The sequence below is a fragment of the Anas acuta genome, chromosome 32 (assembly GCF_963932015.1).
Source record: "Anas acuta chromosome 32, bAnaAcu1.1, whole genome shotgun sequence".
NCBI classification, from domain to species: domain Eukaryota; kingdom Metazoa; phylum Chordata; class Aves; order Anseriformes; family Anatidae; genus Anas; species Anas acuta.
The window spans coordinates 411,095-436,282 of NC_089010.1; the positions used below are offsets into that span (position 1 = coordinate 411,095).

Sequence of the window (25,188 nt, forward strand, 5' to 3'; positions counted from 1 at the left end):
AGCCAATGGCGGCCGACGCGGATGGCGGCCAATAGCAGCGCTTCGTGGGCGGGCCGAAGGGGCCGGCGGGGCCCAATGGGAGGCGGGCGCCGCGCGGCTGCGCACTGAGCGCCCGGGAGGCGGAGCGGTGCCGCGGGCGGAGGGCGGCCGCCATGGAGCAGGGCTACGGCGGTAGAGAGACCCATGGCCGGCAGCAGGACCAAAGCCTCGAGGGGCTCAGGGCCTCAGGGAGGAGGCCCCCGCCAAAGCCCTCGAGAGTCCCGTCCCCACAGCCTGCCCTTGCACCCCTCCCAGAGCCTCCAGGGGGTGTCGCATCACCTTAATATGCTCTGCCAGCTGGTATTTGTTGCAGAAGGCATCGAGGCCGCACCACAGGCCGCAGTTTCTGGCAGTTCTGCACACGCTGATGATGCTCCTTAGGAACTTCATCTTCAGGTCTTTATCCTGGCAGCCAGGTGGCAGAGAGACCAACGGGGAGTGTGAGAGGGGAGACCCACGGCCAGCAGCAGGACCTCGAGGGGCTCAGGGCTGTGCGGGGCTCAGGGAGGAGGACGCAGCACTGCGGGGCCTCGGTCCCTGCCATGGGGACTGCCTTCCACCTTCCAGAAGCCCCGAGGCTTGGCGAGCAGCGGCTCCGCGGCTGGCACTGCCAGGCTGCTGCCTAGACAGGGGAAGCCTGGAAGCCAGGCCCAGGGCCAGAGCAGGGGCTGGGCACGTACCTCAAGTGGCCAAGTGCAAGCATGGCTTGCTGCTGCACCGCTGTGTGCAGAACGTCCAAGGGCTCCTCTTCCAGCAGCACCTGCAGAGCACAACCGGGATGGCACCGGGCATCGGGCGGCCCAGCTCGGCAGTGCCAGCAGAGCTGGTCCAGGTCAGAAGGGCTGGTGGAGCCCCAGTGCCCCCTCTTGCCCCCCTCCCCCTTTTTGCCCCCAGTCCGTCTGCCCTTCCCCTCATACCCCCTCTTTTTACCCTACCACTTGTACCCTATTTCCTCCTTTCCTCCTCCCCCCCCCTTTTTACCCTTTGCTTTTACCCCCCACCCCACCAGGGGTATCCAGCCAGTCCTGTTTTTTTTGGGGGGAGCCTCTCGGCTGGAGGGGAGGGCAGCCCAACACAGCTTCTCTTACTGTTTGTCTGGATGAATCGGAAGAGGTAATGAAGAGCATCCAAAGCCTCCCATCGTAGCTGCCTATTCTCGCAAGTGTGGCAAAGGAGGAGCCATCCCACCAACTGCCCCAGGAGTGTGAGAAGGGAGACCCATGGCCGGCAGCAGGACCAAACCCTCGAGGGGCTCAGGGAGGAGGACGCAGCGCTGCGGGGCTTCGGTCCCTGCCATGAGGACTGCCTTCCACCTTCCAGAAGCCCTGAGGCTCGGCGAGCAGCAGCCCCGTGGGATACGGGGCTGCCAGAAGACCTCAGTGGGCAGCCCCCAGTTCCCCCAAGGGAGGCAGGCACCCTTCCTGCCCTGTGCTGCCTGTGCGTGGCACTGAAGTAGGGTCTGTCCGTTCCGCAGTGGATGCTGAATTCCCTCCGGGTGAGGAAGCGCCCCTGGGAACACTGCTCTTGGCAAGTGGCAGACCTGCAAGATGTCCTGGAGCTCACTGAAGCCGGAGAGGGGAGAATTTCTGATGAAGAGCCTCAGCATGCGGTCCATGGCGTCCAGGGTCTGCAAGGACAACAAAGGGGTGGCAGTGGATCTCCAGTCCCTCTCCCTCTGCCAGGATCTGCACAGATCTCAGCACAGAGCAGCCAGGGATCAACCCAGAGGGATGGGTGCTCCAAGAGCTCTCCCAGAGCATACCTTCAAGTAGCAGACGCGGCTCTGGCACTCCAAATGCTCGTGTGAGGGCAGCAAGAAGACACTGCTGAAACAGGAGAGCAGGATGCTCTTCTTCCTGCCATGCAGTGCTAAGTTGACATAGCTGCAAAGAAAGCAAGGGGACTCGTTGTCACGGTGCTGGGAGCAGGGCCTCAGGGAGGAGGACGCAGCACTGCGGGGCCTCGGTCCCTGCCATGGGGACTGCCTTCCACCTTCCAGAAGCCCCGAGGCTTGGCGAGCAGCAGCCCCGCGGCTGGCACTGCCAGGCTGCTGCCTAGACAGGGGAAGCCTGGAAGCCAGGCCCAGGGCCAGAGCAGGGGCTGGGCACGTACCTCAAGTGGCCAAGTGCAAGCATGGCTTGCTGCTGCACCGCTGTGTGCAGAATGTCCAAGGGCTCCTCATCCAGCAGCACCTGCAGAGCACAACTGGGATGGCACCGGGCATCGGGCGGCCCAGCTCGGCAGCGCCAGCAGAGCTGGTCCAGGTCAGAAGGGCCAGTGGAGCCCCAGTGCCCCCTCTAGCCCCCCTCCCCCTTTTTGCCCCCAGTCCGTCTGCCCTTCCCCTCATACCCCCTCTTTTTACCCTACCACTTGTACCCTATTTCCTCCTTTCCTCCTCCCCCCCCCTTTTTACCCTTTGCTTTTACCCCCCACCCCACCAGGGGTATCCAGCCAGTCCCGTTTTTTTTGGGGGGAGCCTCTCGGCTGGAGGGGAGGGCAGCCCAACACAGCTTCTCTTACTGTTTGTCTGGATGAATCGGAAGAGGTAATGAAGAGCATCCAAAGCCTCCCATCGTAGCTGCCTATTCTCGCAAGTGTGGCAAAGGAGGAGCCATCCCACCTACTGCCCCAGGAGTGTGAGAGGGGAGACCCACGGCCAGCAGCAGGACCTCGAGGGGCTCAGGGAGGAGGACGCAGCGCTGCGGGGCTTCGGTCCCTGCCATGAGGACTGCCTTCCACCTTCCAGAAGCCCCGAGGCTTGGCGAGCAGCTGCCCCGTGGGATACGGGGCTGCCAGAAGACCTAAGTGTGCAGCCCCCGGTTCCCCCAAGGGAGGCGGGCACCCTTCCTGCCCTGTGCTGCCTGTGAGTGGCACTGAAGTAGGGTCAGAGGAGCCAGGGATCAACCCAGAGGGATGGGTGATCCAAGAGCTCTCAATGGGACCGCCCCCCCGGCTCGGGGGGAGGAGGTGGAAGAGGGTGGATGGGGGGGAAGGTGCCTTTGGTTTCTTTCCTTTGTTTCTCACTTCTCCATGATCCTATATATATAGGATAATAAATAGAGAGCTACATATATAGAACAAAAATATCAAATAAAAGTACTTAAATATATTTACGAAAGGTCAAATAAACAAATTTAAAATATCTTAAAATACGTATATATTAGATTTTATATCCCTATATGAGATACTATTTACTAAATTGCTTACAAATAACAGAACAGTGTGCAACAAAAGTCTCTGGAGAGGAAAAATTAAGTATGTTGAAGACTACGTGTCGGACCAGAAGGCTGAGATTTCTTTCTTAATTTCCTAGTAAGAAAAAAAAAGACAAAATTATGACTCAAACTACTATCACTGATCCGGGGCACAATCAAATGCAAACACGTCCCCTATTCATTCATAAGTGAAGGATTGAGACCAAAAACACAACTTCATGATGAAAGCGCCCAAGTGGACTAAATAATTAAGTAAACAGGTACAACTTTGGGAATGAAAGGTTTGGTTATAGAACTAACTACTTGGTGGTATCATCCTGACCATATATATCCAGTACCAGATTTGCCCTCCATGGAGCAAGGCAGTGTCTCCACATACCACTCTTTTGTTCAAGTTGTCAATTTTTTTTCCCTATAAAGTTGGACTTTGCCATGGTAGCACTAATGTTGAATTTCAGTTCTCACCTCTGTATTTAGCAAGTTGAAGAGGAACTCTCTGTCAAAGCGTCCTGGTCTTCGTAAAGCAGGATCTATAGAATCCAGTCTGTTGGTAGCTCCGATTACCACGATCTCCCCTCTGTTATCTATGCTGTCCATAAGCGTCAGAAGAGTTGAAACAATGGAACTAATAGAAAAATACAAGTTTTACTTACCGGTTCAGTAAATTTTGTTACATTCCACATGACTTTCTTCCAGGAGTAGTCATAATGGACAAGCTTTTTAAGGACAAGACTCGTTTTAAGACATAAAAAATAGGTAAGTTAACACAGACCACATGCTGATCTCAGGCTTAGTAAATTGGTTTCAACTATCGTTTAGAAGCACCTGTTTTGGCATTGAGTTACAAGTTTTCAGGATAAATTAACGTGTTCACAGTAAATTAAACAGGTCATCATCCTTTTTTTGTTTTTTTTCCATTCCCCAAAGATCAAGCAGATTTTATGTAGGTGCAAAACTGTAATACCTATGAATGTCAGAATTGCGTGGAAGTGCACTTAGAACAGTTGCAGAAATCTAGACTCAGGCCAATCTTTATCACAAAACTTTGTCATAGCCAGAACCAAGAAATCCCTACCCAACCACTAGCACATTGTAATCTCTTCACAGACCAAGCATTAGGAATCACCAACCCCATAACACAGTACTTTTCCCACACTGATGTATTTTTTCCCTAAGACTAAGATTGCAGTCACCAAGCAGATACCTCAGTGAGAATCTATACCAGCCTTACCACATTAGGGAAAGCACACCAAAACCAAGTTAAATATATTAGAAGCCACAAACTTGCTGGACACAAAGTTTAATCAAGACGTTTTAGCTGGGGTGCGTTTCATTTCTTAAGGGTAAGGCTATGCTGCAGTCTGCAGAGTGGGAAGTTTATTGGTCAAATAAATTGATTAGTACTCAGTTCTGTGGTGATGCAGGTCCACTGCTCCAATCAGGCATGCCAAGTTCAATGAGACCAGACATCTCAGCACTGCTACTCCAATTTCCAAGTTCTGTTCGGGTCTCTGAGACTGCTTGATCTCAGCATATAGATCGTGCAATTAGTGTTAAACTAAAAATGAAACTCTACAATGAAAGTGTACAACTGAGTATCAAGTATCCATTGTCTATGAATTCAAACTTGTTTATATTTTACATTTTCTTTGAAAGCTATACCTCCATACTGTATGTATATGGAAAACAATCTAAGTACAGCTTCAGCTACCTTAGCGACATTTAAGTAAAAACAGGAATTCAAAATACTTGTTAGAATCTGCAATGCGGAAGGCAGTGCTGTGCAAGGGCTACGGGTTATAAGTTTTGCTACCAGCTTGCCTTGAGGGATGGAACAACTAGGAATATATATATGAAATTTTTAGTTTACATAAGATACGGATATTGAAAAAGCTTCTGAATTCCCCTACAAGCATAAGGCTTAAGATTCCTAGAAAACCGATTTTTTAAACACCAATTTAGTAAGGCCAACAAATGATTAATATTTGCTATAACAGTTGAAAGTTACGCATTTTAGCTAACACCAAAGTTCTGTTTTCCAGGCAGGCTAGAAATTATGGTCAAAGTATGGAACAAAAGCGTAATCAGGTATAGAACTAAAGTGTTTTGAACTAGTTTCTTACTCAGCTTCAAACATTTTTGCTAAGGAATGTTGCAGTTTGAAGACATACTGAAGACATGTTTTCCATATAATTGAGAGGCTGCCTGTGAGAATTCAAACACTGGTAAACATCATGAAATCACAGGCATCATAGGCCAGTTGAAACAGGAACTAATCTGGTGAGTTAGCACCTAGGGGTCTCACTAAAGGAAAAGAGCCACAAAGACACCTCTCATACTATCATTTAAGAAATATAAACAAGATCAGGGGAAGAAGAGATTTACCAGCTAGCTCATGCCAGTCAATTTGGAGTATTTCTGGCTTTAGTCAATCTAGCACAACTGGCAGAAAGCAATCAGAAAACAGGCAGATGTGAAGGAAAACAGAACTGTCTCCTCCACACTGACCTATAAATAAGCTTTGTGTGAAACAAAAAAGAAAATTAGCCTTACGTGGTTGAGCAACATAGTCATATTAATAGAAAACAAGAATGATACCGAAAGATCAAACGGGGATTCAAAACTAAGATTAAAGTCTTCCATATTTCTGAATGCCTGAGTTCATCTTGGCATGGACAGGGAGAAGTGCAAGAATGCTGGCCATTTCCCTCTCATGGAAGCTTGGTTTGACAGTTAGTCTTCTTTTTTATTTTATTTATCCCGCAAAGAACACATCAAAACCTGTGCCATCATGTCATCTTCATCAGCATCATAATCCTATGAACAAAGGGTACAGAAATTCTTTACTGCCAGGGCCATATTGGTTAACACAACACAAAACCAGCTGTCTCCTCCTCTGACTTAACAGTAATTCCACTTCTCTCATTATACCATCTGCAAGGACTACATTTTACAGTAGTGGCTACATAAAAAAAGCTGGGTTTTAAGAGTCATCAGGCTCACGTATTCCAAGAATGTAGAAACACGTACCACAAAAGTATCGTATGAAAACTGGTGTCATCTCTGAAGGTGTTCCATGAAGTTAGCACTCCCGTGACGCGCACGGGGCTGTCGAACACCTTGAGGCACACGGGGCAGGTGAGGCGCGCCAGCGGGTTGGGCCGCTCGAGGCCGCGGGCGGAGGGCGCGCAGGACGCCGAGGATCCACCACCGCCCCCCGCCACCGCCATCTCACCGGCGGCCGCCGCACAGCCACACCCCTGGCGCACGCTTCGTTGGGTTAGAAACTGGCTGGATAGCCGGGCCCAAAGAGTCGTGGTAAATGGAGTCAAGTCCAGTTGGAGGCCGGTCACTAGTGGCGTCCCCAGGGCTCAGTGCTGGGGCCGGTCCTCTTTAATATCTTCATCGATGATCTGGATGAGGGCATCGAGTGCACCCTCAGTAAGTTTGCAGATGACACCAAGCTAGGTGCATGTGTCGATCTGCTCGAGGGTAGGAAGGCTCTGCAGGAGGATCTGGATAGGCTGCACCGATGGGCTGAGGTCAACTGCATGAAGTTCAACAAGGCCAAGTGCCGGGTCCTGCACCTGGGGCACAGCATCCCCAAGCAGCACTCCAGGCTGGGAGATGAGTGAGTTAGAAAGCTGCCTGGCAGAGAAGGACATGGGAGTCGGGAAGAGAAGGACTGAATATGAGCCAGCAGTGTGCTCAGGTGGCCAAGAAGGCCAACAGCATCCTGGCTTGTATCAGAAACAGTGTGGCCAGCAGGGCTAGGGAGGTGATCGTCCCCCTGGACTCGGCTCTGGTGAGGCCGCACCTCGAGTACTGTGTTCAGTGTTGGGCCCCTCGCTACAAGAAGGACATCGAAGTGCTTGAGCGGGTCCAGAGAAGGGCAACGAAGCTGGTGAGGGGCCTGGAGAACAAGTCCTACGAGGAGCGGCTGAGGGAGCTGGGCTTGTTCAGCCTGGAGAAGAGGAGGCTCAGGGGTGACCTTATTGCTCTCTACAGATACCTTAAAGGAGGCTGTAGTGAGGTGGGGGTTGGCCTGTTCTCCCACGTGCCTGGTGACAGGACGAGGGGGAATGGGCTTAAGTTGCGCCAGGGGAGTTTTAGGTTAGATGTTAGGAAGAACTTCTTTACCGAAAGGGTTGTTAGGCGCTGGAACAGGCTGCCCAGGGAAGTGGTGGAGTCACCATCCCTGGAAGTCTTTAAAAGACGTTTAGATGTAGAGCTTAGGGATATGGTTTAGTGGGGACTGTTAGCGTTAGGTCAGAGGTTGGACTCGATGATCTTGAGGTCTCTTCCAACCTAGAAATTCTGTGATTCTGTGATTCTGTGAATGTGGTCTTGTTTACTGGAGCGCACAGGAGCGAGACCATCTATCTCGTCAAAGAAAATAATTGAAGGTCGCATCTGATAGGCCTAGCACGAAAACAGAGTAAAACAGCATTATTTAAAGGAAAAATGCACAAAAACATCATGGTTGGAATGTCATCTAAACTACATCTTTCATTTTAGCCTCTGGGACCTCTACTGATAGAGCTTCTGGAGTATCTGGCATGACTAACAGAATACAGTCTGTCTCAACCCACTGTATCCGGGTGACAGGAAGCAAATCGTTCCAGTAGTTCTTACAGCTGACATTCACAGCAGAAACACTGGCATTTCCATTTCAGTGGGAAAAAAAAACTAACAAAATACAAAAAAAGAGCAAGTTCTACTTAAAAACGTTGACCACAGAAAATAATGGTTTCAACTCTGACAGAATACACTGTGCATTTCAACCTCACCTGTTCAAATAACACACGAAGTTGGCGTTCTGATTCCACCACGTATTTTCTCATGCAGTCCGAAGCATTTCTCATAAAAAATGATATTTTCCTGTCACTTTGGCTATATTCACTGGCAAGTGCACGAGCAACTAGTGTTTTCCCTGTTCCTGGGGGGCCATAAAATAGACAGCCTCTGCAATAAAAAAGCAAAAGTAGGCAGGAAAAACAACTGGGCTTCCAGGCAACATGTTACAATTGACTTCCACTAGATAATCCCTTCTTGCTTACAAACTAATCAAGCTGACTTGTACGTAAAACGGAGAACAAAACCACTCCAACCCAACTTTTTAAAAACACCAGATGGTAAAACTTAAAATTTTAAGACATTGCTTCTATTTTTAACCTACAAATATTCTTGATTCTATCCGTTTTTAAGAAACCACTTTTTGCTACTACTAAAACAAACGTTCACCGCTGCCAAAAATGTTGAAGCATGGAAGCATATTGATACCTTAATCGAACTTTCTCCTGAAAACAGCTGACTTACGATTTATCACTGTAATGAGTTACCTTGGGGGCTGAATATTGAACCGCTGAAAAACTTCTGGATACAGGAGGGGAAAAATCACCATCTCTTTCAAAGCTGCGATGTGTTCCGAAAGACCACCCACGTTCTCAAATCCAATCTAAAGAGAAATTCAACACAACAGAGTTTGTATGTTAAAGAAAGCAGCAATCTAGATCAAGGTTTCATCAGAAATTATCTCAGCACAACGGAAACATTCTGGGCAATTTTTGAAGTTGCTTTAGAGAAAACCATCAAAGGTAGTTGTAGATGGCACACTGAGATCTTTCGTAATCACTGGAAACACTCGCTGACACGATGATTAGTTTACGACTTACCGCACTATCTATTTGCATTGCATCTCCCTGACTTCTTCCAACTTTCTTTTGATCCCTCTGAACTCTCTTTAGGTCCCGTTTCTGACGTTTCACTCGAAAAGTCCTGATTTGAATTAAGGAGAAGTTATAGGGCTTCTTTTTCTTTAAGACGCAGCTCGAAGATTTTTGTTTTTCGTAATAATGCCAAGCAAATGTAGAAGACATTAATTAATATATAGAAGACCTAATTAATTGACATAAACTTACACAGTTACCTTCAGATAAACTTAAACATGGCTAAATATTCATTTGAAGGAGGTTCATCCCTCCCCTATTCTCTAACAACAGCAACCTTCTTGGAGATATGCTCTCGCCATCCTCACTGCTCTCACCACCGTCCTCTGTATCACACGTGCTAAGCAAGGGAGATGAGCAAGAGGGTGTAGAATCACTGATGTCATCTGCACGTCTCTGTCTGCAAGCAAGCATATAGACCAGAAAGTTCAAAAGAAAACAGAGCAGATACTCAGTAACACCAAAAATCAAGGGAATTCTATCTCAAAATTTACTCTGAGATCTATTTTCCAGTCCATTGTACTCCTTAGGAATCTGATTTCAAAGGCCATGACATGATTTTCCTCGTGACAGCTGTCTGCTTTCAAGAATGCTCAACAAAGTATCTGGCAATCAACAGCATTCTCTACGCACTAACTGCTTACAGAATCCAAAAAGCCTTTATCATTACTAAGGCAATTTATGACTTCATTTAGATCTTTTATTGTTTAAGGTTAACTTCATATAGAAACATTAGTTGATTCCAAACAGAAACTAGAGTCAGTATTTGACTGATAACTTTTTTTTTTTTTAAATCTAACAAAACTTCCATAAAGCCTCTCCCTCTAAATCGAATACAATTATTTTCGGTTTTAAGAAGATCATTTGTATCCTTCAAGATTAAATAGTCTGACTAAGATTTTTAAGGGGGGATTCTGGCTTCAGTTCCAGAACCAAAGAATTTCAGTTACAGAAACCCAAGACACTACCTCCATAATCATCTTATCAGCGACCCACAAATACTGGATTTAAAAAAGAAACCAACTTAAAAGTATCCACCTCCTCCCCTCCAAATATTTCTTTCCTCTCTACCTTAAGACTACCAAAGTACCGATCATAAACTTACTCTGTAATTACCACTAAACTGAAAACCCTTTGAAGCATTATGCAGTAAGGAGACTGACAGCTCTACGGATAAGTAAGAGCTATCACTAGCCATACACCAACCTGGCACGTCTCCTACATTTTTGTGACCCAGCATTTTCAAGTGACTCTTTCTGTCTGACAGAATGGGGCTGGCCCGAGTTAGTCCACTCTCGATCTTTGTCTTACTGAAAGGAAAGAATTTAGAATAATGATACAGATACATTTAAGAGAGGACGATATCAAAAGATAAAGAAAATGCCACGTGTTTCACTCATCCCTAATTCCAGAAGAATTTTTAACTGTTTTTGCTTTTCATCAGTGCATGGTACAAGTGGAAAACTACGCCCTGCTTAAAGGTGAACTGAAAATCACAAGAGCAAGACTATTAAGTGTCATTAATTACTGTTATATCAAGGATACATAGCACTAAGTATGCCAAACAGCAAAGAAATACAATGTGCACAGGACACACACATCTGATAAAAACAGTGAAGTTCATGTGCAGAATGAAGGTACAGAACTGAAGCAGTACTGTGTGCGCAAACACATGTATTTGCATTCAAAAGTTTTATCTCACTTATGTGCAAGAAATAAGGTTTTAAGAGAAACTGTGCGTTCAACCTACTTTCCATAGGAGCTTGGTAGCGGTCAGCAGGTTTACTCTGTCGAAGGTTGTAACGCCTTGGAACATCTTCACCACCATTTTCTTTGTTCTCACTTCCTTTTGATGTTTGTAGTGTACCACAAAATGACAACGAATCGTTAAGTACTTTTGCAAATTATATGAAATCCAAAATGCATTACACAGATGCCTGTAAGTTTTATTATCATCATTATTTTAAGGACACAGTGGATCCTGCAAAACCTTAAGATGAATTTATGCAAGTCACGTTTCAGAAATCACAAATCCTAGCAGATGAGCATGCATCTAGACTTTGTTCTGTCCTCTCTGAAACTGCTGATGGACTTGTCGTCAGCCTCAGTGTTTAACAACAGGCAAAATTCTGTCCTATTGCTTAGCTAAGATGCAGATCTTCTGAAAACAGCTATTTCAGAAAGTCGCTTCTTAGTTTCAGAAAGTATTTAATGGAAAGGGTTTTAATAATCTGTAGTGCTAAGACTAAGCGTAGTAATCTAAGTCCAAGTCTAGCTCTGCCACAAATTCTGTGAGCAATAATGGGCCAGACACAGGCTTGAAGCTCACCAATGAGAAAACAATGCCAAATGCACATAAGCTTAGGCCATTAGCTTCTGTCAAGTAACCTGAAGTTGTTTCATGAAAGATGGTAAAAAACACAAGAACCAGAGTGCAATTATCTACGGGGTTCTGGAGAATATCCTCTCACGTTAACAGCAGGACACCGAGGAAGGAACATACATACTCCGTTCACCTACCTGTTTGCCAAAAGGACTTATCTTTTTTTCTTGGAAAGCACTGCCCTCTTTGGTTTTTATTTTTTAACCCCAAAGGTTGCATTACTTTCTGAATGCAAGGTAGGTGCCATGGGGTATACAGACAGCACACGGAAAATTGAGCGATCAGTAAATGAGTTTGTGATCACTACCATCTCCAGTCCTTGGTGTTCCAACCCTTCTATCACAAAAGCATGAATTTCTCTGCTGTATTGCTCCTCTAACCCTTTCCTTTTTCCAATAACTTCCTTTATAACAACACTGACACTTTCCTCACTCTTTTCTGGCGTATTTTTCATTAAAAAAGTATATTCTAGCTCTTTCCTGATTTAAAATTGTAGTTTGCATTTTGATCATCAATTAATTGACCCGGGCTCATTTCCCATTCAACATGCTATTTAAAATTCCTCTCTACAAGTCTCTACTGCACAGCTCCCTGAAACCCACACACTTTAACCAAGCTTCTCCCTCTAGACTGGCCCCCGCCTTGTATTCAAGCTACTCTTGTTAAGACTTTGAGCTAGTGTTTTCCTAACTAAACCTCCAAAGGAGTCAACTCTGCTACTCCCTTACTAGTCCGTGGCCCAGCTTCCCTCGGGTTCCCACCTGCCACTGTGCATCTCTCTGCTCCTCTGCGCCTCTGAAGGGAGGAGCAAACTATTTTCTGGGGCTCAGCCTCCTGTCACTGTCTCTCTGAGCTCCTTTGCAGGTGTGCAGGTGAGCTCTATCACATAATCTAAGTCGTCAGCTCATCTACTGCAACACCCTTTTCGGTCCTAAGTACAGTCTTGCCCTGTTCTGATCTGTTTAGAAAGCTCCTACGAGGATGATCTAATTTACTGCCTTAATCACAACTAACATTCTTCTTAAAAACTGTAAATTTTCCCATCACTTCCAAGTTAATATGGGCTTTCGTGGCTTAACCTCATTCCACAAGTCACTGAGTACCCAGATGACAGCTCCTAATCACAGGCCCTGACAGCAGCTTACGGTGACTGCCTCCTAAACACAGAAATGCACAACGCTATCTTCCCTCCCGCTGAGCTTCACGCTTGGGAGGAGCTTTTCATGCACATCTGGCAGCCTATCTATCTTGCTTCCTGAAAATTCTTGCTGTGCTGCTCAAAACCATGAAAACTGTCACGCTCCTGCTGTAGCGGTATCGCCGTTTCGCATGCTGAGTAATGCTGTCCATTTCTTTCCATTCCCACCTGTCTACAACCATCTGTTGCTGTTGCCTTTTATCTTGTAAGCAGATTGGAAAAGCGCTGTTTTTTGTTCTTTTTTTTTTTCACCTGTTCTGAGCTCACTACAGTACAGCCCTAGAGCTCATACTAAGGCTTGTGAAGTCAATAGCAACACAGAATTTTTACAGAAGACAAATACCCAGTAGATTAGCTTGTTTCAATTGTTTAAGACAAGGCTTTTGGTTAGAACAGAGTAAAGAAAACTTAAAACCAGAACTCACCAATCTCATCTGGACTGCCAGGTCCAGTTCTTTCAAAGTCCGACTTCACACAGGTGAAGATATCAAGGTTCTTTCTTGCTGCTTGGAATTAGGAGATCGGTCACAAACGTGCAGAAAAACAGACGTGCATACACATACATCCACTGACAGACACGTCTGTCTGTTGATGCTTACACAGTAACATTATCAAGGCACCCCGTACACACACAAAAAATAAATTATTGCACAAGAGGAGAGAATGGGAATATGATTGCGTGCACCCACAATCAGTAACAAGAATTTCTGCTCTAAACCAGGGCTCAGTACATGCAGTGGTTAAATACTTGCCCAGATACAAAACTGAGTGCGTTAGTTAATCATAGGTTAATAACCTACAGCGTGACAGAACCAAGGAAAAAGAACTACCTTTCTAGCAGACATACCAAAAGAAATCATACAGGCGTGTGAGAGATGCTAATAAAAAGTACTGTGGACAATTCTGGATTCATTTCACAGCCCTGGGCAACCAGCTCTAGGTGTCCCTGCTTGAGCAGGGGAGGGTTGGACCAGGTGACCTCCAGAGGCCCCTTCTAACCTCAACCATTCTGTGATTTGAGAGAAAAAGAAGGACATTCAGAGCTAAACAAAAAGCTATGAAAGTAGGTTATCGGGAAGTTTTAAAACGATGTGCCTATCATTCAAAAGAACAGTAATTTAATAAAATAGTTTAATTTAATAGAGCAAAACTGAGACAGAGGAAGTATGATTGCTGCATACAACTTTAACAGGGGTTCCTCTAGAGACAGGGGTTTATTTAAGCTCTCAGGCAAGGCCAGCACACGAACAAATATACATAAAGTAGCCATCAGTTCATTCAGCTGGAAATTTGAAAGGCTTCCAGTTCCTGAAAACAGTTTGCAACCAAGGAAGAATTCTAAAATGCAAGTTAGGTCAATTAAAGAAAACAGCTCCATTTGCCTGTAACAGATGATTAAAGCTACATGATACTGGAGATTCTTTGTGAGCTCTCAGGAAAAAAAACGTTAACAGGAATCAAAATTCGAGCGAGTGACCAACACAGGAAGCTATGCACTGCCTTTCGTTAAGCTTTCCAAGTAAGCACGTTCCTGAGCATGACGAGAAATATGATTTAGGAGTTAAGGATAAAAAGCTAAACAGCTTAAACTGCCAAGCTGATGGAAAGCACCAGTCTTTTTGCATATTCAGTCCCCCAGGCAGAGCTTTTAGTAACATTTGGAGTAAAAACCCAAGTCCAAAACAGCTGTTTGTAAACAGTGTCCATTCAAAAAGCAGAAGGCAATTCAGAAACTGGAGTGGAAGACATGCATTGCAGCATCTCCCCGTTATCCCACATCTTCTGCAGAAGATGCTTCCTCCACTCTTAAAAGATATCTGGAGCACAACCGTATCAGTAAGACATGAAGATATAACCAGAGAGCAAGACCAAATGGTAGTTTAGACCACGCTATTCTTTGGAAGGAAGTTATTTCAGTTCAATTAAAATTACAACTAAGTTACTTCCCTACGTGAAATACTCTACAAAAGTGGCAAACTGACGGAGTATTTGCTCTGTCATTTGTACCTCAACATCTTCCCAACATCTTTGGCATCTACGCATCTGCTCCATTTCAGCCATTTTTTGTAGCACAACTTCCGCAGTACTAAGATACAAAGTTGACATGTAAGAGCAAAGTTAGGCATGTATGAAAAAAATAAAACAGCACACATAATCAGTAAGAGATTTTAATGGAGTATGCACAAAGCAAAAGTCATTGACACTTAGCCAAGATTTTAGACATTACCAAAAAATTAGGTCAAATCTTTATTTTTGATAGAGATTTAAGAACAAGCTTTTGAGGATTTGCAACCATACGCTGTTTTCAGGTTTATTTTCCCCTCTTACTGAGCACATTTAAAATATATATATTCAAATGCAGGAGGAAAATAAGAATTCTGACATCCTAGTAAGATGTTATAAGAAAATTATGTCAACTTTTAATCCTACTTAAGTTGCTCTGCACAGTAGCATTAAGTCATTTTTTGTTAACCGAGGAAAGGCTGTTTGTTCTTCTCTACATGGGAATCTCAGTTTCGTGTTGTAGAAAATGATGAAATGCAAGGAAAGCAAATTCTGAAGCAGAAAACAATTTTGGCTTCAGAAACAGAAATAAACCATGGACAGAAACGCAGAATCCCTAGGACTACTTTGCTTTGACTGTATCAAACCGTCCTCAGTTTCTTAACCAAGCATTACATTCACTTTTGTGAGTATGGAACAAAAAGTTCATTAAAAATGAACGCACTTCTGATGCTAAGAAAACTGCCAAATGGGGAAAACTCAACGAATTGAACTCTCAATGCCAGGAGCAGCCATACCTCTTTGCTGTCAAAATACAGAGCAAGTCGAGGCCAACATCATGCCATAGTGCAAAGGCTTGCTAAGAAAGATCATTTTAAGAGGTCTGCAAGAAAAGATGACTTACTTTGTTATAAGTTTGTCAAATAGAATGGACGAGTTAGTTATAGAGTACCGACTGCGTCCGACGCTACAGCTGCGGCGCAGCTCCAAGTCCCTGTTTTCTCCGTGGACTCATCTCACAGTTTTTGCACCAGCTCTACTCCTCAGTGTTCTGGTGACTGAAACGCAGAAACAAAGTATTTTGAAACACTGAAGATGGGATTCTCCTTATTTCACCGTTGCTCTTGTAAAATGTAAACAGACAAACAAAAAAGGCACCCTGAAGTGGATTGATTTTTCTTTAAATTTCAGATCAGAAGTTGTTGTCACAACCACTGCATTCCACTTACTTATCGCTCTGCACGTTTAAACTGTCTACTTAAAACTGTGACCTGTAGAGAAATTCTTAAAGAGACTGAAAGCTAGCCAGACAAAAACAAACGTGCAACTTTTGTTCCATGCAGGAGGGAAATCTACTCCAGTTATTTCTGTCTTGGAAAAGGGAGAACAATCAACACCTTTCTCTAAGGTGTTTTCACTCCATTCATGTCAAACTGTATCTAACAGTGCTCAAAACAAACACTATTACATTGCAAGCCTCTTCCTAAGAGGTGTATGTTTTATTACTCTGTTTATGCATGCAGCACTTTCATTTCCTGCATTATGATCTAACAGCTCAAGGAGGTAAGAATCGTTTCAAGACAAACACCCAAACACCACATAACTCAAACTCGTGCTTTTTAGAAAAAAGCCTGCCCATTGTTTACCATACAGCACCCTTTGGCACACGTTTGTTGCTTGCACTGTCATTAAAAGAGCCAAGAGGACAAGGGGAAGGGAAGAGCTACGCCACAGTGGTGGTAGGATCACAGCTAAGGTTTACTTTTGTGGTTGCCAACTATAAAACTAAGTTTGAACCTACCAAGTATCAATTTACTTTGCACAATTAGAACAGTTTGCTTTGTGCCTACCAAGCTGCAATTCACACTGCTCCCTCCCCAAGGAATTCATAAAATCTCCTATTTGCACCTACCTCTCTTCACAGAAAAGTCACTGATGAGTGAATTCAGCTGACTACAGAAGGCTTTGGGGCCAAATGAAAGCGATGGAGTGACCAAGTGCCATCCTCTTCAGTAACCAGCGTAAATAGGTATCCCGGGGAGTTACAGCCACTTACCTGTGTTATATTCTTTTCTTCGTTCCAATTTCGGCTTTCTCAACTGCCTACATTAAGAAAGAGGATAGGAGAGAGAAGGGAGAAAAGAGTTTTTGTATTAGACCCATCAAGGGTGGGAAATTTCACCATGTTTCAACGGGCTTTGCAAATTCCCTGAAACGTCTGTCAGTGGCAAGTCTGTGAGTAACGTCCCTCAAGAAAATTCTAAGTTCACGCAAGGTATCCTCCTCTTCCTCCTCCAGCATCCCTACTTCTTCCTCTTGTGGCTTCTGAGGCTCAGCTGCTGGTGCTACAGGCAGGACTTCCAATGTCCGATCAACTTCAATTAATCAGGAAAAATTAGCCAATTTACAGTACTCAAATACAAGCATATGACAAATTACTGACAGAAAATGACCACCAAAGCAAATCCCAAAGAGCTAGTAACTTCGATAGGAAAGTTTTAGATGTACTTCTTATATCCTCCTCACCTGTTTTCTTTACAGGAGGCTTAGCCACTTGATTTAGAATTAGGTCCTCAGAAAAAGCTGCTCTCTCTGCCCTACCAGACAACTCAATATTGCACACTTCTCCAAATTCCTTATTAAATAATTCTTGGATCTAAAGCAGAAGGAGGAAAGACATTTCAGATTTAAGGCCACAAAAACTCATCTTCTATTCCAGAAAGACGAGTACCTTTTAAAATTAATAATAACCTGAAGAACACAAACTGTAAAAAGTTATCTTCCTGCCCTTAAAAGGCTACGTTTTCACAGGCTGGCACGGCAAATTCAAATATCACCTTTAAGAATCACCTGTAGAATTAAAGCTCGCTGAAGGGATTGTACGCTACACTGATAAAGTAATGCCTTTCACCACATCCAACATCGCTTCCTTTGTATTTACTTGCCTTGCTGCATCCTTTACTTAGAACCTTTATGGCTATAGAGGGAAGAGAAAGGCTTCAGCAGACAAGTGAGGGCTTTTTGCTGACTTTTTATTTCTCTACCAAAAGGTGCCTGAAGTAGCTAGTACCTCTACGTCTTCCTCCATTTTCCATTTCTAGTATTAAAAGGTAGGTAAGGAATTTCACTACTTATTTTAGAAGGAATTTAGAACCTGTACAAAAACTTCTGTGGGAACTCAAGCACTTTCAAAGAAGTTGATAATAAACACGTCTAGGTAAGACCCGTTCTCTTCCCCCAATAACTGAGACAAAATAATCAGAATGAGAACAGGGTGTTCCTGTTTTGGGCACCTTCCCTTAATGTAAACTCTCAGAAGTCAATGAAGTCCTGCATGTACTTTTACTACAGTTTATTTAGGAATACAACTAGAATTCCATTCCAAAGTTACTTGAGCAGAAATTGGAACTCAGCTTTCCAGCTTGGAAAGCTTTGGCCTATCTGAAGAAAGAAACTGATTATTTTTTTTTTCATCAAAGCGTTTCAATTCTCTACTAAATTGCATTATTAGCAGTTTATCCAACATAGCATGGAATGGCAGACTGTCAGAAGAAATCTCTTCAGTAAAGACATCCTCTTGTCATTTCAAGCACTGCATATTCTTGACTGAACCACTTTGTAGCCACCGGAATTATTGTATTAATTTATTATTTGCATGCGTGAGAAGGGGGTGAACGTCACTTGCTTGACTCAGAAAAAACCTTAAGCAGATGCTTTCACAGTATTCTTTTTCTCTAAGCAAATTTTAAGTGATTTGTTAGGGTGCCTGAGTAATAACAGCATGCATTTAACAAAGCACAGCATTTTGATGCTGAAAGCATTCATAAATTACAAGACACTGAAGAAATAGTAAGAAAAGTATTGACAAATACCTCTTCTGGGAGATCTGAGTGACATACATCAGACGTAGCAAGCAGCAAAACTGGCGAAAATGCTGGAATGTTACGTAGTAGAGTTAGAAAAGTAAGTTTCAAGGCAGGTCCAGCGTTGTCCCACCATAAATGGATATCTGGGACATAAATTATGCTTGGTGCTGTCTTCTGAGCATTTCGGATCAGCTAGTGAAAAGGAAAGCTTGGGTAAGAAAACTAAAACACGGAGAATAACCTGTTAATACATAGCTACATAGCTTCATTTCATGGGGCAGTCAGATGGCTACGTGAACAGAGTGGCAAGCATCCTTTCACATAAGGAATTTCTCTGGGCACCCTTTCAGATTATCAGTATTCGGAGAACTCTAGTCAGAAGATGGGACGGATATATTCAGGCAGTGGCTAGACACCGTAGCTATATGGCCACAGCCACTATCATCGCATAACAAAGAAAGGAAATGTCCCTCTTATGGGACACATCAGTATTCAGTCGTGTAACATGTCTGTCCTTACTTGTATGGCTCTCAAACGTTTCCACTAAAGGTAAAAATATTTTGAAGTAGTGATGCCAAACAATAAAATGGATTTCCTGCCTAAAAGTGAAAACACCAAATCTGTTCATTTTCTCTAGTTAAAACCACATCAGCGTGCAAATGAAGTGTTTTGTGAATGTTAATGCTTTTATTGCACATACTGTAACAGCACAAGTTGTGTATGTCCGTGTGAAAACAAAATAAACACAAGCCCCAAACCTTGGTTGCCTTACTACTATAATTTAAAAGAAGGCTACAAAAAGTAGCTGACATGCAGTCTGGTACAGAGCCATCTACTGGGAGCACACAGCCTTAGGAGACAATGAGAACTGCTTTCTGGATCCCAGGGAGACCAGCAGCATTTCTTTCCACAAAGAGATGTTTATTAGCAACACCGCCCAGCTTCCTGAGCTGCTAGCAACATCCTCACTGTGAAATTGGGTATGGAAAATGTGGACATGTACAACATCCAGATTGTTTGTGGTTTTGTCTAAAAGAAAAGGGGATTTTCAGACAGAAGCAAACATCCCAGCACATTAAAACAAGGCCACCTCCATTACCAATGAATTTTGCTCACCTTACTTGCAACTCGATTGATCCTTTACATACAGTCAGGGAATCCGATGAGAATAAAAAGAAAAAAGGTACCTGTCCGCAGATTTCTTCTGGCAGTGCAACGTTTGTAAGCAGAACAGAAAGGTCCAGGGTGTGAACGGGAAACTTCTCCAAAGCGTGCAACACCGCGGGTGCCACGTATGAAACCTGGCCGTACCCTTCTTTTCCTACTATTAGCAGACGGGGCCGGCGTGATGGTTCGCAGAAAGCACTCCTAGAACAAGAGTTAAGAAAACAAGTTTATAAATGAGGTGCTGAATAGACAGACACACAGATGTTCCAAGTACTTTTCCTATAGACTTTCTTTTCCCTCCCCAAATAATCCAAATGGCAGTGGTATATTAAATACATGTAAGATTTCCAGTTAAGTTATTCAGGCATTCCAATTGTTTCATCTTCTTCCCTTGTGTTTCCTATTCTTTACTAAACCAAGACTGCCAATTAATATCCCTGCAATCTTGCTTTACTACTAGGAAATAAATTTGCTAGGAGCATTTCTTTCCCCACTACAATCAGGCTGTACCTTTGCTGGCTTAAATCAAAGATGCTAGAGACTTAGCCTTGCTCTGAAGCACAGAAAGTCTTCTGGACAGCACAGCAATAGAAACTGAGAAAAATAGCTGATCCAGCTGCAACATGATCTAACTTTCCAACGGTGGGCTTGCATGACTTCCATAATAAAATACCACAAGATTAACACAACTTGGTGGCTTAACAAATAAAGACACCATTCAAATTTTTCTCAAGGTGTTTTAACAAGCCATTTCTCAGTTTTCTTTCGGCTACATAATTCACTACTGGTTTAACAATCCTGGAAAACAGAAGGGCAAAAGGTGGCAACACAAACCCATAAAGTTGGGGTATTTTTAGCTAAAAGGACAGACAGGACATTTATGTGGTCTTGAGTCTTTCAAAGAAAGCCATGGATTAAGTCAACGTGTTCTGGTAGTCTACGGATCACTTTGGCTTAGGAAGAGAAGCCTGGGCTTTTCAATTTGGTCATTCACAGCAACTTCATTACAACTTTAGTCCCTTCACCCTTTCTTCTTGTGAATACCAAGCACCCCTTCAACACACAAACTTGATGTTACCCCTTCGTCTACCACCCCTCGCACTTTTAACAGCTGGAACTGTTTACAAAGACTCAGCAGACCTGAGAATTTAAATGTAACAGGGATCTATCTTTCTTTACCTGCTGAAACAGACGCGTTTTTTCTCTGGTCCATCAGGCATTGCATCTTTTAATTCATCTCCAGAAACCAAGGATGCATCGTCATCACTGTCGAACATATCATCTTGTAAAATAGGATTTAAATGGTCTGAAAGGCAAAAGAGGTTTGTTAACTTTCCTGAATAGCCTTTGTCTCTTTCTCTTACATTAATACAGCTTCTAAATCAGTGCCAAAACCCTTTCTTCATTTGAGAGCACACACTGAAAGCTATTTCCTAGAGTTCATCCCACCACAGATTTAAGGAGATGGCACAAGGCCCTACAAAGCCGTACTAAGTCCCACTGATGTGTACGTATAAGGTATGCTACTCTTGGTGATTTTTTTCTCCCCCTTGGAATAAAGGAGATTACCAACAATTTCTGCAGTTGCTGAATAACTAAAAAAAAAAAAACAAGACCAATTCTTTCTGGAGGAGCTTCCCACAATGAAAGCACGGTGATAAAGGATGTGATGGTCACAGAATTCCATTCATCTAGTAAGTATCAATGCTAACTGATCTCACGTGCACGTGTATAGTATGATCCACAAACATTTACATTAGGAGACTGGTTAAAAATGATGATAGCTACAACAATATTTAGCTTAGACCAGTTATGCTTGTATCCTGGTCCCGACATTCTTCAGAAAGGAATTAGAAACATTGACCTAGAAATGCTTCCCCTCCAAATACCTGAGTTTTGAGTTTTTAAAGAAAAATAGGTGCCTTATACTTCAAACCTCAAGTCAACCTCTACAAATGCTAATTATCTTAGCTGCCGTCAGAAGCAGGATGCTTCAGTAGAGAACGCATCGTCCTTTACTGTGTATTGAGTCATTCAGAGCTTCCATTTGGCATTTCAGTTTCGAATCCAGAGTAAAACCTATGCGTTATATTCCAGACATGCCCAAAAGAAAGACCTGCACATGCAAAAAATAAAATTCTACCATCATTATGTCTGAAAGGTTTAAGTTGATTGCACAAACCACAAGTTTTTGCTTTAGCAGAATTATAAAGAAGTGGATGCTGTGGTTATATCTTGCTGTCGGTCCTCCTTTAGCGCAAGCTGTGCATACGGGAAGATCTTCTGCACAACTTGTAAAATATTCTCTACTGATCTTTTAAAAAGTGCCATGAAAATTGGTGAGAGTGCTTGTCCGGGTGAAGCCAAGATCCTGTTTGATGCCGGAACAACCTTCTTCCTACTGGTCATTCAAAACTGCGAAAAAAATAGTCTACCAAGTCGCGTTCTTTTGATTTGATAACAAATCTGCAGACTGTTAAGTCATCAAGCACTTCAAGACTGTTTGAAATAATCTCTACATTAATATAAAAGGAGTACTACACACTTCTGCTCAGGAAGAAAACCACGGAAAAATGTAACCTTTAATTTTAGATGTTGAATTTGTTGCAGGGACATCCTCCTCATTGCATGATTCTATTTGGATTTAAACCATATTATCTACGGAGAGACCAGGATTAGGACAAGAACAGCACAGAGTGCAGCATGAAGCCAATCAGGAGCTCCAGTTTGTATTCTTTGCATTCAACTTTATCCTTCTCTTGCTGGAAGGACCTGCTTTTTGACTCTCCTTCTCTTCACTAGGAGCATGATCCTTCTTGCTCTGGTAACGCTCTTTGTCAGTGTTTTTAGTCTCGTCCTTTGTATCTTGGCATCTCTCTGTAATAGCTGAGGAGGAAAGGTTTTTAGAGCTACATTCAGTGTCAGACTCGAGAGAGGAAGTTTGCCGCAATTTCTCACCAGGCTCAGAAGACTCTTTGCCGGACAAAACGTTTTCTTTGGAAAGGAGGTCACATTCTTTTCATCTTCTTGGTTTCTCCTTCTCTCCACCATCATCACATTGGTACTGGGCGAGGTATTCATCATTCCCAGCAGGTTTCGGAGGGTCCGCGACACTGCACAAAAGAAAATCACATTTCTCACTTCTGCGGAAGGACGTGAATATTAAGAGGAAAACCTTCCAAAGTCAAACAAAAACAAACAAAAACCTCCGGACTACAGGAACACTCACAAAGATATGCCATTTAGAAACCTCTTCAGTGATTAGGACACCTTCTCCAGCTCCCAGAGAAAGTGCTTTTTCACCTCTTGCTTCTGAAGCCGTTGCACTAAAAAAGCAAACGCATCTCTCTCCCTCCACATGCTGCTCTGAGTAAGAGCCAGAATATTCAAAACCACCCTATTTGGTCTCCCCACACAGCTGAAAAAACACCGGTTGAAACAGAGTTTTCTACCTCTCTCCCAAGAATTTACATTCACATACCCTATGACTGAAAAAATACAAGGCGGGGCTCAGGAGGAACAGCCAGTGTTGGAAATGAAAAAAAGCAGCCCGTTTCTTCAGAGTCTTAAACCTATGCTACTAGGGAAAAAACAAAACAAAACAAGAGGAGAGGAGAACAACAGCGGGAAATTTACCTATTCTCCACGTGTTCAATTGCAAAGCCTCCTCCGGAGGATCAACAGCTGTGAATTCAGCATGCTTAGGAGAAATCAGATCTACATCTGAACCCCAACTGTTTCAGTAGTATCACTAACTCATGTTACTCTGAAGAAGCAGTCAGCACTGTGTCTATGTTAGGAAATAGCTGAACATAGTATGTTATTCACAGGAATTATTCAGGCAGCTTTGTTTAGGAAGGCTGGCTTTCACTACAACATTACTAGCCTGTAAGCCTCATGGCATCACCTTCCATCCTGACTGCTAAACCTCCTTGCTCCCTACTATCTTCTTTGCCAAGATACAGCTCTCCACATTTACTTTTCCTACTTGGATGGACTGAATTTAAGTTGTCCTCCCATTCTTGTTTAAAAGTGATCATCCCCCCCCGTCAAAGATCAGTCGACAAGTTTGTTCTATATCAAACAGGAGCATATTGTCTCCCCCGAAAACACCATCTATGAGGGTGGAGATCATTGCAGAATGAAGCCCTTTATCCGCAATGGCTTTAACAATCGCTTGTACATCCTTAGGGTTTATTGGTGAGTGAACCCTCTGCCCCCCGTCTGTCACCCAGACCGGGAACGCTAGCACGGCCGATAGAGCCCAGACGGCGCACGCAATCTTAATTTTCCTCCCATCCCTGAGAGGAATCTCTCCCCCTCGCGGTGCAGCTTTCTTTCGGTTGGGGATGTTTTCGCTATCTGTCCCCATTTCCTCCTCCTCCGAATTTGAATCGCTATCTGATCCGGAGTCGGAGCTCGGCTGACTGCTCACCTCCGAGTTCCGGTCCCCTCCCGTCGAGTCCTGGCCCTGCCCCCCACCCCTGCGGGCGGGCCGCTCTCTCCCTCGTGGCTCTCCCCGCCGCCTTCTCAGCGAGGCGTTTGAGCCACTGGAGCGTTTTTTCGGATGGCCGTTCCGATCGGCTCTCTGCCCCTCTCTCGCGCTTCTACCTCCTCCCCGGTCGTCCCCGCAACCGTTTGCTTTCTCCCCTTTGCACGTGTTAGTCAAACCTAGCACTTCTTCCCCGTTCCCGCAGGAGGCTTCTTCACCCGTCTCTTCGTTTTCTAGTTCAGCACCGTTCTGGGGCGCACATGGCCGTGGCCGCTCCCAGATTTCCCCAGGGTCTCGGTCCCCACCGGCACCCCTGGCTTCCTCAGCTGAGCCACCCCACAGCTTCCACAACTTGGATACGACCTTCACAAGGGTTTCCATCTTCCTTGTTGGTCCGGGAGCGTCCTCCCCGCCGGGCTGGTCCCGCCGCTCCGGCCGCCGTTCTCCCGAATCCCGGAGTTTTCCCGGGTTTCGGCACCACTTGTTGCCTTCAGGGGGCAGCGGCGACCAACCCCAGGCCGCTCGGTCCATCGGCTCACAGACACCAAGGTGGTGGGTGGCAAACGGCGTTTATTGTCGAGTCCCATGGGCTTATCTACCCGAGGCCCATAGCGCCACTTCCGCTTGCTTACAGCACAGCCCACACGCTACTGCCCATCAAGGGAGGGGCTCCACCTTTCCGTGCAGCGCCACATCTTCCGGCCGCCAGCCCCCAACTACCCACACACCTAACTAGAGGACCAAACAGCACCTTGAGAGACCCAAGCCTCATGGAGGTGCCTGCATGTTCAAGGGAGGTGTTTGTGTGGCCTGGGGAGATTCTCTGGTGCTCTGACATCCTGCTTGTGTGCCCCAGGGATACGTTATCTAATGCCCAAGGGAGGAGCCTTGGGGCTTTTGGAAGGTGTAGGGATGACCTGGATTGATGCCTGTTTGCTCTGGGGAGATGCTGGGATGTCCAGAAAGACGCTTGGGTGACCAGGGAGATGCTTGGGTGCCAGATGGAAAATGCTGATGCGCCTTGATTAAGGAGGTATTGGGGAGGCATTGGGGAGGCAAGGACAATCCCCAGACATGGACTGTATATCTCGAAAC

At 44.6% G+C, this 25,188-nt stretch overlaps 3 protein-coding genes and 1 long non-coding RNA gene across 10 annotated transcripts in view; all 4 read right to left on the reverse strand.

The window, feature by feature from the left end:
- The window catches only part of LOC137846463 (ATPase family AAA domain-containing protein 2-like), a 165,399-nt gene that overhangs the window by 28,398 nt on the left and 111,813 nt on the right, over positions 1-25,188 (reverse strand). Inside the window, exon 2 of the mRNA XM_068664411.1 lies at positions 16,625-16,671. Coding sequence (XP_068520512.1) covers positions 16,625-16,671 — 47 coding nt within the window. The remainder of the gene's footprint in view (positions 1-16,624; positions 16,672-25,188) is intronic.
- On the reverse strand, positions 1,294-6,804 carry LOC137846478 (uncharacterized). The gene is made up of 3 exons (XR_011090500.1): positions 6,285-6,804; positions 2,152-6,071; positions 1,294-1,922 (listed from the first exon to the last, which is right to left on the reverse strand). It is a non-coding gene; the product is annotated as an uncharacterized lncRNA (long non-coding RNA).
- Positions 7,167-13,173, reverse strand: LOC137846482 (ATPase family AAA domain-containing protein 2-like). Its single transcript, XM_068664447.1, has 9 exons — positions 13,164-13,173; positions 12,990-13,067; positions 10,734-10,877; positions 10,190-10,289; positions 9,261-9,383; positions 8,930-9,032; positions 8,597-8,712; positions 8,045-8,219; positions 7,167-7,676 (listed from the first exon to the last, which is right to left on the reverse strand). The coding sequence occupies exons 1-9, from the start codon at positions 13,171-13,173 to the stop codon at positions 7,563-7,565; spliced, it is 963 nt and encodes a 320-aa protein (XP_068520548.1). The 3' UTR covers positions 7,167-7,562.
- On the reverse strand, positions 16,732-24,890 carry LOC137846467 (ATPase family AAA domain-containing protein 2-like). 7 transcript variants are annotated; one of them, XM_068664423.1, is made up of 7 exons: positions 24,457-24,741; positions 22,560-22,714; positions 20,781-20,907; positions 19,622-19,802; positions 18,441-18,626; positions 17,095-17,224; positions 16,732-16,943 (listed from the first exon to the last, which is right to left on the reverse strand). In XM_068664423.1, the coding sequence occupies exons 3-7, from the start codon at positions 20,876-20,878 to the stop codon at positions 16,747-16,749; spliced, it is 792 nt and encodes a 263-aa protein (XP_068520524.1). In that variant the 5' UTR covers positions 20,879-20,907; positions 22,560-22,714; positions 24,457-24,741; the 3' UTR covers positions 16,732-16,746. The 7 variants fall into 7 exon arrangements, 2 of the variants coding, with proteins under 2 accessions (XP_068520524.1, XP_068520523.1); XM_068664422.1 differs by lacking the exon at positions 24,457-24,741 and adding an exon at positions 23,083-23,245; XR_011090494.1 differs by having other exon boundaries at positions 16,737-16,943; positions 23,083-24,890.